This window comes from Sinocyclocheilus rhinocerous, unplaced genomic scaffold, assembly GCF_001515625.1.
Source record: "Sinocyclocheilus rhinocerous isolate Xijiao unplaced genomic scaffold, SAMN03320098_v1.1 scaffold1853, whole genome shotgun sequence".
NCBI lineage: Eukaryota > Metazoa > Chordata > Actinopteri > Cypriniformes > Cyprinidae > Sinocyclocheilus > Sinocyclocheilus rhinocerous.
Genome location: NW_015640075.1, coordinates 335,590 through 347,837, shown reverse-complemented (window position 1 = coordinate 347,837; position 12,248 = coordinate 335,590). Strand labels below are relative to the sequence as shown.

General features: G+C 35.7%; 1 protein-coding gene across 1 annotated transcript; it reads right to left on the bottom strand.

Moving 5' to 3' along the window:
• Positions 1-4,686: 4,686 nt before the first annotated feature.
• Positions 4,687-9,405, bottom strand: LOC107752511 (chymotrypsin-like elastase family member 2A). Its single transcript, XM_016568504.1, has 8 exons — positions 9,348-9,405; positions 9,126-9,214; positions 8,722-8,819; positions 8,442-8,570; positions 6,814-6,950; positions 6,523-6,668; positions 5,504-5,656; positions 4,687-5,231 (listed from the first exon to the last, which is right to left on the bottom strand). The coding sequence occupies exons 1-8, from the start codon at positions 9,385-9,387 to the stop codon at positions 5,214-5,216; spliced, it is 810 nt and encodes a 269-aa protein (XP_016423990.1). The 5' UTR covers positions 9,388-9,405; the 3' UTR covers positions 4,687-5,213.
• Positions 9,406-12,248: the final 2,843 nt, after the last annotated feature.

Genomic DNA, 12,248 nt, shown 5'->3' with positions numbered 1-12,248 from the left:
TTTCTCATGATTCTTAAAAAGAGACAGCAACACCATCTGGTCCTTCAGTGAGTAGAGTGATCTACTGATCAAAGGTTTGCATCTCTACAAATGCTGACTGTCTTGTTTATGTAGCCAGATCCAAAGGGAAATGTCCTCAGCATCTGAATGATTCCTGAAAAACAAAGACAACAATATTTTCTTAAAGCGACAATGTATATTTACATTTAAAGGTCCAATATTTACTTCTTAAAAAAACATACACAAGCAGTGGGATCCAAAGGTCATGAGACCATTAGTGAAAATGTTTTGCATTCTTTTCTAAATGAATACAACACTTTTATTACAAATAATATTGTCAGCATTGCAGTTTGATTGAAAAGGTAGTTTCAAAGTGTCTTAGTATTTAGACAAAACGTTGACATTTTGCAGTGATGCCAAGCATTTTAAATAAAAATGGGCAAGATGAATGCTGTGCAACGCACAAATGACCTCAAACCCACTTCCTCTCACAGACACGTTTTGAGAGAAGATAACGTTTGGCACCCAGAGTGATTTACTAATTTTGAGAGTTTGTCCTCTACTTAAAGTCCATGTATCTACAGCAAGATTGTTCATCATGTCAAATCTGTTTCTGTCGTGGGAATTTTCTATTTCAATAAAGGTACGAGACAAAAGTCTTTTGAAGATTTATTTTCTCGCAAGAGTGTGACAAAGAGGAACACCCCAACTCAACATTTATACCTTCATCAAATGCGTATGCTTTGATCGTATCCAATCATACTGCATATTCAACATATATGTCCATTTAAGGTGTCCAACTATGTCCTCCAGGTGGGTTTCTAAGAAGCCAGGATGTCTAAGAAGCTAAAATAACATTTCCTGTCTCACACTTGTCTTGCACTTAGATTTCCTGTTATCTCTCATCTCATGACAAACTTAAGCACATTAAGGAGGCATTTAAAAAAGAAAAAAAACACTCTTTAGTAGAGTAAAGCAAATAAAACTACTAATAATATGAATATAGAATAAAATTTCCTCCACAGTTTCTAACCTCATCTCCAATTGTTTTCTCTACCATAAGGTCAGTTCTCTTTTCAGAGCTCAAACTACTGTTGGGGGGCCAATCCAGAGCAATTCTACTCTCATCATCCTCACGTTAAGAGACCCGGCAGACAGCAGTTATTACCAAGCTTGAAGTGAGACAACACATGGGCAAGACTGATGAGCATCTATCTCTCTCTCTCTCTCTTTCACTGCCACAGTAGGGAGCTCAGGCTTCAAATTATGAGAAAAACAAATGAACCGAAGCCTAAAGATTGCACAGAAAATTTTAAAACAAATGATGCCTCTTGCTCACTCTTTGTGAAATTCTTTCTATTTCTTTGGCTGAGAAAGAAAGATTCTGCTCAACATTAGACATTAGACCACAAGTTTAAGACCATGTTACTCTATTAAGCTAAATGGAAAAATGACCCCATCTTATTGCACTTTAAATGGTGTGAACTTCATGTTCCTCACACAGTCTATGAGGGTTTGGAGTATCGAGGGCACTAAGGGTTCAATATCATTTTACTAGCAATATGCTTTGAGTGCCTCTCCAGATACAAACACCCTCCCTGCATCAGTCCTCTTATCACGGCTCTATGTGCTGTTGAATAATGCAGACCTAATACTATAGCAGTGCTTCTATAAAAACTCTTTGCAAACTGCACTATGACTTACGTATACTGTAGTTAAGCCAAGCTAGTCACAATCAGCGACTTTCTAATCAATAATGAGCTGAGTGGAAATTGATGAGCCACAGTCCAACATGAACATTAGGCATCTGTGCATTCCATCCATGGATCCATGGAATATTTTTACAAACAATACTGGTGCATAATTTTATTTGTTTGTTTAATATTTACTTGTTTCTTATTTTACTTTGTTTAAATATAGGTCTATAAATAAAGAATAACAAAGTAAAATGCTAATTTTCCCTGCAACCCTGCATAGAAAAAGCAGTTTGGAGAATAGATGGATGCTAAGTTTTATTGATTATTTTATTGATGACAGTTATGAGAGAGGTTAAAAGTTAACATAAACAGCTACAATAAAACCACCCACAAATAGGAGTTTGTTTTGTCAGTTTGCTTTGAAATGCAAAGAAAGAAAGAAACTCCAGAACATATTTTATTCTGACGACCTTATTGTGGGCAGTATTTATATATGCGTCTGTGCTTCTGTTCCAGATGAAACAACATTCATATGTTCACATGGCCAAGATATCGTTGAGCATCTGATCTACAGCTATTTGGAGGGAAAATGCAAAGTTGTTGCCAAGTGTTCATAGCATTACTGTAATCACGAGGAAACAAAATAGCTGTTTAGTGACAAGTTGTAACAATGCAGTATATGAGACACTTTATGATAATGTAATTTTATTATCTATTAGGTCTACTGAAAATGTGATAGAATATGGTCATTAAGGTAGTTTCCACTGATGTTTTTCTTCTCAGAAATAGGACGTTCAAAACAACTAGATGAAGTAGTCTACTAGTAGTTCGACTGAGGAAACCTGAAACATGAGGGGAACAATGAAACACTTGTCTGTCCCACACTACTGTGTGGCAGCACCACAGCTGACTGCTGCTGAATACTAAATACAGCAGACAAGACCCATTCAACTGATTGAGAAAATGGTTATCCGAGTCTTTACATCATACTTCAGCAATAAACACTATGAGGCGATGAACTTGCCTGTTTATAAGATGTGACGATGGTGCTCCATTCAAAATAATACGATGCGAGCCGCCAAGCTGCAGTTTCTCATTTCATCCCGAGCGTAAACTCTGCTGTTGTGGCCATGCCGCTTTTGCAAAGTGAATTTACCCGCATCGTTTACATATTGTCAAGCACTTCTGGTGCCGACCCATTATATGAATCAGGCAAAATGAGTTGAGGTCCTACTGTGCAATCGGATCAAAAAGTTTTCGCTAAACATAGACGTAGATGCAGACGGGTCCGTGTCTGCCCGCGTTCAGCATCCAATCAATCGGGTTGATTTGAAGCGTCAGCGACTCGGAGATCTCACCAGTGTCATTTACTTACGTAATATTTACTTTTCGAGTGTAGCTAATATGCAGATGTTGTGGCGTTATTCATAACATGGAGCTCAGTGTCCCTGCAGTCACAGCCTGTAGGCGTGGTTGTCAATTGTGTTGTCCTGAGAACGAAAACAAACGTTAAACTCTAATCCAATAGCAACGCGAGCGTCCCAGGCGACGTGAATGTACCTGCACTGACTGGAGATTATAGGCTCAGACTGTGCCACAGTATGTCTGGTAGACCAGTGTTTCCCAACCGGGGTGCCGTCTGTCGAGAGCAGGGGTGCCGTGTAAAAAATCCTTTTTTAATATTTTTAAATTGCTATTCAAATTATCATATCGAAGTTAGAAATTCAAATATTGTGACAAAATTAATTTTGTAGGGTGCCACAAGTTTGTTAAAATTTCCAAAGGGTGCCGCGACTAAAAAAAGGTTGAGAAACACTGTGGTAGACAACTGCTTCGTGTTTAAAGATAATACCTTTTTGTCAACTTTACAAATGTGCAATTGAATATTCAAAGATGTAACCAGATTAGCGAGAGGCTAAACCAATCTATTCAAAGTCTCCATACACAGGTTATTATCTTTCCTTACAGTATGTAGCTACTAGGGTTGTTGATTTAAATAATTATGCATGGTTAAAGTAAAAAAAATGCATTTATACAGTGATTGTTTTAAAAGAAAGAAAACAGCCAAAATACATACAAAACAAAAGCTGTTTTCTTGATGTCTTGAATGAGTTGTTCCAGATAAGTTAATGCAGTACAGTGCAAATAGTGATTAAGTTGAAGATTATTCTGCTAAAAATTATTGAAAAAGTATTGATTTAAAAAGACATTCAATGGCCCCCTTGAAAGTTTATTGAGGTCTCATAGTGGGTCCAGGCCATGTTTAGAACCGTGGGCTATATGGAGGACTATGTAAATGTAAGCTGAGGGATCAGACACTGAAAAACCCATATTGATGGAGAACTAATCTGAATTTTTGGGGAATGTATGGTGGTTACAGCCTTGTGTGTGTATTAAGATTTTATATAAAAACATATATTTTATTTATTATAACATGAACAAGAACCATAAATATCTTTGTGTGCTCCTTCAAAGATATAATACAGTATTAAACACATTTGTGCTGAAGAATGCCATTTAGAGAAGCTAATAAATGTTTCCTTTATGGTTTACCACTAACAAATCAGGAGCCATCAGAAGTCCCCATGAAGCCATTAGCAGGGAAAACAGCAAAGAGAGAGAGAGAGAGAGAGAGATACTTCACTCTCAGAATGTCAGACTCTTTGATATATAGAAGCAAAGAGTTTCCTATCTCTAATTTGAAAAACTAGGATTGAGAAATAATTGTAAAGATTTATTTTCACACCCCATGTCACAAAACAGCCAACAGGCAATCCTTGTTCCCCTTACTCTTCTTACCAAAAACATTCATGCACTCATAAACACTTTTTGAATTTCAGAATTTCCCACAAGTCTCATGTGGAGCAAAACCAGGTAGGATAGAGAAGCATTCGTGCAAAGATTTTCGAACCACATTAATGAGTATAACACTCTCAAAAGCTATAATCTGATCATTTTCCATCAACATCTGCGGTACTGCTGACAGTCATTTAACATCATCTTTAAATTATGTTTGAGAATTTGGCAATGATAAACACACTTCTTTATTTAAACCCACAGATCCCTGATCATCCATGTGCTGTTTTCACATGATATTGTTGCATGTCAGCAGGTCATGATTATCATCCCTTCCTCCTACACTTGAGTAGGAAGCGATCATAGATAGCCTCACCTCCTTTGGCCAAATGATCTATCGTTCTCTGAGGTAATGCAATCTTTAAAACACCGTATCTGACATTCAGATCAGCTGCATTCATCAAGTTCAACATAGATGCAACATAGAAACTCTCAGGTGCTTAATCTGGAGATGCTTTCCTTCAGTTAAGTGAAGTTTAGGTTTAGATTAATATTCTGGCAAACATTTGGCAGTTTGTATTGCATCAGTGTGGGAGAGTGGGAAAGGAAAAAATGATGGAAGAAGTAGATCCCTTGTTGAGACAGTATGTGTTTATTTATTATTTTTCTTGGTGGGTTGGTTTGCTGGTAATAAAATAAGGCTGGCATCCTTGGTTCATCTTAATTGTTCATCATGACCTTAAATAAGCAGAGAGAAAAAGGAATGAACAACATATTCTGTATATGCAATTAATTATTCATATGTATAATTCATCACATTTAAGTCTCTCTAATAGGCTTTTAGGAAATAGGCTTATAGCATTTGTTAAACAGAATGGCCTGAGACAGAACTTAAAGATCTGTATTAGTATCTAATATTTAGTATTTACTGCATGCATACAAGCACTCTATGCATTAAATGCTACGCAGTGTTTTGAATACATTATTTCTGTTAAAGCATCATGGTATACCTTGTCGATCCAGTCATTGAAAGCAGACACACGGGTGAAAACAGTAGGCTTCTTCTCAGTGTTACAGCCCAAACCAGAAACGAAGCTGGCAATACCATGCACCTCCCAAACGCCGCCGGAGTTCTTACAGTTCAGGGGACCGCCAGAGTCACCCTGTAGGATGTTCAAAAAAATAAAAATAATTGTATATATATATATATATTTTTTTTTTATCATAGGCTACAAAAATTCGTTTCAGTATTTGAATTTGACTGGCTCTGTGCGCGGCGGCGTTCAAAGACTACAGGTGCATCTCAATAAATTAGAATGTTGTGGAAAAGTTAATTTATTTCAGTAATTCAACTCAAATTGTGAAACTCATGTATTAAATAAATTCAATGCACACAGACTGAAGTTGTTTAAGTCTTTGGTTCTTTTAATTGTGATGATTTTCACAATTAAAAGAACCAAAGACTTAAACTACTTTAGTCTGTGTGCATTTAATTTATTCAATACACGAGTTTCACAATTTGAGTTGAATTACTGAAATAAATGAATTTTTCCACGACATTCTTATTTATTGAGATGCACCTGTATTTTTAGTAACTCTCTCCGCAGTTTACATGGTTACGCGCCAATAGGTGGCGACAAGTGATTACATTTTATTCGAGTGAGACATCTCACTCTTTCAACCGATTCGTTCAAAACATATTCATTCAGGAGCAAAACAATACGCAGTTGCTTTTGTGGCTTCGTTTGGAATGATATTTGTTGGCGGAGCCGAAACAGAAAGGTTACTGGCAAAATTGTGTCTAAAATGTAAGTTACGCAATATTAACTGTTCGTTTATTGCACTGGCGCTGCTGTATGAAATCAATATTACACTCACAATCGTCTGAAAATTCAGAACAAAAATACTCTTGCTCGAGTGATAATGCATGTGTTAACGTTACTCTGTAAATGTCAGCTTATAGATGTTTAACAAATGATGTGGCACAAGATAATATATAAATGAACACAGACAGAATAACATCACTCACATTGCAGCCAGCGACAACGCCGTCTCCACCAGCGCAGACCATGGTTTCTTTGACGGTGGAACCCCACCAGTCAGACCTGGAGCAGGTGGCGTGATCCGCAGCGGGCATCAGTGCTTGCTGCAGTCTATCAGGAAGAGGGCCTCCAGCTGGGACACGACCACAGTATGTTGGTTTATACAAACTTCTGTACAGATTACCTCACATAAACACTAAAACATGGAGAAAAACATGTTACATCAGAGAAAAAACATCAGGTTTCTTAAATCAGGTCTTGTGTGCACAAGCACTTACTGGATAGTCTTCCCCAGCCTGTAATATAGCAGGGGTAGTTGTTTTCGAGGATGGAGCCAGCAGGAGGAATGCAGCCCAGCTGAACAGTATCACTCAGTGTCACAGGCTCTGACAACTTGATCAGGGCAATGTCGTTTCTGAATGAGCACAAGAATCACAAGTGAGAGCTGTTGTTTACACTTACTTTGTTTATGTCTACAGTCTGACACAAAATAAACCTGACAGGGTGATCAAGACCTGGATGTGAAGTAATAATGACAGACTGACTGTACAATATATATATAAAAAAAATGAAAACTTTGATTTGAGTTATTAGATAATCACATTATTTTATAATCCACACCTTATTTTTCAAACTATTTCCTGTGAATGAGCTAGACTTCCAATTCATTAGTGCTACAGGTATATTAACCCTTTAACTGTCACCCCCCATTTCTGAACATACTTGAAAGTGCACTATCCAAACTTAAATTGTTATAAATCATGAAAGCTTTTGAATACAGACCTAAGGTCTTTTTAAAGAAGACAATCAGCAAATTACTGCAGAAGTGGAATTATTTCAAAATATGAAAGTATCAAAAAGTTATAGAAGTTTACATTTACTGTAAAGAAAATGCACTGTACTCATTTAAAAAAATTTTTTATATAAAATAAATATTTCTCATAACAGGTTTTACTCTAAAAGTGCTTTAAAATTAAAGGCTTATGTCTAAATAAGTTATGTTCCAAATTTGAAGTTGATATAAAAAAATTGAGGTTCCTGTGAGGTTTTATTTAAGACGTTATACCACAAACAGCCACCGGGTGCCATACAAACTCCATTGAATTTTTTTAGATGCATTTTTCTGTCATAAATGTCTAAATTTTCTGTCAATATTACTTCTATCACAAAATAAAATATGGAATCATGAAACTCAGACCTTTCCAACGATATGTATTTTGTCAAGATTTTAAAAATTCTGATTCTAAAAGACCGTAATACTTTTTGGAATATGACACTTGACACTGCCCACTTAGGGGGAGGAGACCGCCAAAAGATTTAAAGTATCGTTTCCATGGTAACGCAATGTCCGATTTCAAAATAGTTTTCACAGGATGAATTTTGAGGTTTTAAGCTTGACATATAATTTATGATGATCAAATGATCACTAAAATAGTGGAAAAAGACAACGAATATGCTCAACGTTTGCTCAACAAATCATTGTGTTTATGATTATTAAAATAAATGAAAATTTGTCCAGCTAAAATAACTGGAAACAACTGACACTGTGAAAGCTTTGTACATTCAAGTTAAAAATGGTTGTGCCAACATTTATGTTAAAAAAATTGGTGGGAAAAAAAAGATTTTATTATGGAAACTGGTTGCCTGTCAATAGTCAGTTTTACAGTAATTGATCTGTAAAAATTGACTGTATAGAAATTGGAAAATTTTACAGTATAGTGGGCCTTATAAAAAAAATTGACCACAGAATGCCATTATAGCCTAATTACTTATTTCAGAACATTTTAAATATATGAATTTAATCAATGTATATTGACAAGACATGTTTTCCTTCCTATTAAGTGTTAGTTATGCTTAAAATGAAATATGACACAATTTATGTAAAGATCTACTAAGTAATACTTACCCAAGAGCCACAAACAAGGAGTTCCATTTCTCATGCACAATGATCTTCTGTGCACTGATGGTCTTTGAGCCGTCCTCAGATACTGACAGGTCATGTTTACCAACATGCACCATGTAGTTGCGCCCAGAACTACAGGAGAGAAAATGCATGATGGTTAAAGATTAAAGTCCAGTTGAAATCTATTGATGTCCTCAAATTCACAACATTGAACACAATTGAAAATGATATGTTCATTTGACATATGAACAATATATTCAACTAATATACTGGGCACTTATACCTGATGCAGTGAGCAGCAGTCATCACCCAGTTTTCAGCAATGATAGATCCTCCACAAGTGTGATACCATGAGCTACCACTCTGATACTGCAGAGAGATCTAATTATGGGAAACATAAAAAGCTAATTAAACATACAAATACATGCTCAATTTAGAGACTGCTCAAACAGTAGAGCATTGCACTAGCAACACCATGATCATGGATTTGATCATGGGTTTGATTCCCAGGGAATGCATGATCTCATGAAATAGTTTGCCAATGGCATAAATGTAATGAAGAGAGGGAGAGGATGTAATGACAAAATGTGTAAAGTAAACCTGTGGCAGAAAGGGTGACTTAATGAGACAGAGGTAACAAGAGGGAATGAGAACTAAAGGCAGACAAAATGGTGCTACATTACATACCTGCCAGGGCCAGCTGTGGGGTCTGGCCTCCTCTCCATTGACCACACGAGAGCTGAGAGGCTCAATGGGTGGTTTTCCACACCCAAAGGCTGCAGTAGAAATTCAGAATAAAAACTTTACACCATTTACATATATAATAGAACAATATCTGTATTCATTATGTTGCAGGCTACTGAGTCTAAGTCTCCTGAGCACTTCTGTTCAGGTGTGCAGACTTCTTACCGCTAGCGATGAGCACTGATGCTAGGATGAGGGCGAACATGTTGACTCAGATCAGCTGCCGAACACTTGCCCACTTTTAAACCTTCTCTATTAGTGATGTCACACTGGCAACACAAAATTATGAAATACGTGCTGCATGAAGCGTTCCACCTGTTTTGCCTGGAAAAAATTATCACCCTTTGAGCAGCTGCTTTCCTTGAATCCATTCACACAGCCTTCATGCACAAACCTCTGACTAAGACTGACTAAGTTCAAATAATTTATACATATTAACATACAGTCCTTAACAATTTAGCATTCACATAAAAAAGAAATCATCCTTTGAAGGGAAACAGGTTTTCAGTTTATATTTGCTATGAAATTTGATCAACTTTTTTTTTCTTTCCTGGGAAATAATATTTGAAATGGTTAATAAAGATGTAAGAAAATGGAATAAATAACATCTAGCTAGCTAGAATATACACTACTGTTCAGTAGTTTGGAGTTGGTAGGAGTTTTGGTTTGTAAGAGTTAATGTTTTTAAAGAAAGACATTTATGTTCACCAAGGCTGCATTTATTTGATCAAAAATAAAGTAGAAACAATAATATTGTGAAATATGATTAAAATGTAAAATGTTCTCTTTTAATATATTTTAAAATGTCATTTATTCCTGTGGTGGAATTATTCCCATCCTCAGGGTCACATGATCCTTCAGAAATCATTGTAATGCTGATTTGGTGCTCATGAAACATTCCATTGCTTAATATTTTTGTGGAAACTAAGATATATTTGGTCAGGATTATAGAACATTATAAATGTCTTTACGGTCACTTTTGATCAATTGAATTTGCTGAATAAAAGTATTAATGCCTTTTAAAAAGTATTACTAACTCCAAACTTTTGATCGGTAGTGTAAATGAATCATATTTTGAATCAAGTTATAACATATGTTGTTAGTGATTGTTTTTCTCATAGTCACTGTGAACTATGTTACATTTGAATGTACTGTAGGTATAACCTGTGGTCAAGTTTGAATGAGGTCAGCAGATGGTAAGTTCTCAGGGAAATGAGTTTAACATCAGGAGTGACCTATGTCTGCATTAACTTTTTGCATTTTGGGGTCAGAAAATTCAGCCAAAGAATATTGCACTATTAAGTCATGATATCATAAAAACACATTTTGGCCCCAGCTTGTGTTTTATGACAACTCCCTGTTGAATCATATAATTAAAATGAGCATGTTTTCCCTTTGAATATTTTAATGTAAAAATGCATTAAAGCAAGCATTTTAGTCTTTAAACACATTACCATTGTCATGAAGTTTGTTTTACATTTGGATGTAGTACACAGCTAATTACAGCTGAAAATGTATTTTGAACAAAGACACCTGAATATACAAACACTGAGTTTATCTGTTGTCCAAACAGCAGTTTGGTCATGTATAGTTTGCACTTTGACATGAGGATTAAAAAAGTGAACACAAGTGCACTTATAGTGTTTATTTCTAAACATCAAAGTCAGGATTCAACCTCACAAAACCTACTGCATTAGATGCCCTCTTCTTATTCAAAGGATAATGTTTTGAATGTTCACCCTAAAAGCCCTGCAGAAAACTCATTAGCCTGCGTGGAGATGCTTTAATCTCATCTAGATGACAGTGTATCCTGAAGTCTGTCAAAGAGAGGATAAGATTGTCATGCTGTTGTTGTGTCACCCTGCTGCTGATGAGGTTAAGGCTTTTGTCATCTCAAATAAAATATCTTGTGTAAAAATGACTAAAATGTAAATCTGTAACTTAATGCTATATGTTTTCACGATGTTGTCATTTCCGTCTGTTTTCCCTAAATGTCAGAATGTTCACATTCAGAATATTACTATAATACTTTGAACTTATAAACATTAGATTTTTTCTTTCTATTCCAGTGTTTAAATAGTTGTTGATGTTTTATAAAGTTTTACAAGGAATACATTAATATTCTACAAATGTATGACTATATATAAGCCTCTCTTTAGATGGCAGAAAAGAATTAAAGTTTTGAAAGAATTAACCACTTTTAACAGTGATGTTCATAAAATTAAACAAAAATAATCTCTCATTTTACTTAATCAAGATGCATGAAAAGCTTGATTTTAGAGATTAACAATCTCTCTAACTAAATAATGAAGCAGTTAAGTATTTAATGTGTTCACTCTCAGTGGCACACTGTATTGCTTTGGCTCTGTACAAAGTCCATTTTGCTTTAGATTTAGCCCATCCCACCATGTCATGTGTTTATGGGACGGTCTTATATTGTCAGTATCTTATTGCCTGTCTGTTCTACCTTTTTTTTTTCGTGTTTCATATGTTATTAAGATCAAGAATCTTAACAACCAAAGTCATGTCTAAACCTACACAGGATTCAATGTATAAAGTGCCAGGTAAGCATTTCTGTGCTCTATTACTATAGCCTCATCTCAGTGTTATGCAATCATCTCTTAGGCCTTTATGTTTTGCCACATGGATGAGCATAGTATTTTGTCAAGCCATAACTTCTGTTGTTACAAACTGCAATAAAATTAGCAAATTTGAACTGATAGCTTAAAGTTTACACCATCTATTGTCTGATCTACTGTATGATCAGATATCAATGAAAATCAACAATCAGTTTTAGATAATTTTTTTTTAATCAGCCAAATGCATTGCCTATAAGACCAATTATCGGTTTGTAAACATTCAGGATGCGCGCGCATCATGGTTGCAGAAAACCCGGGAGAGATAGCCTTTACAGCTAGATAGCTTGACATCTAATCAATATAATTTATAATCTTTTTAAACCTAACTATTTTGTACCGTATCCGTGAAATTCTCTAGCTGTAAAGGCTATCTCTCCCAGGTTTTCTGCAACCATGATGCGCGCGCATCCTGAATGTTTACAAACCG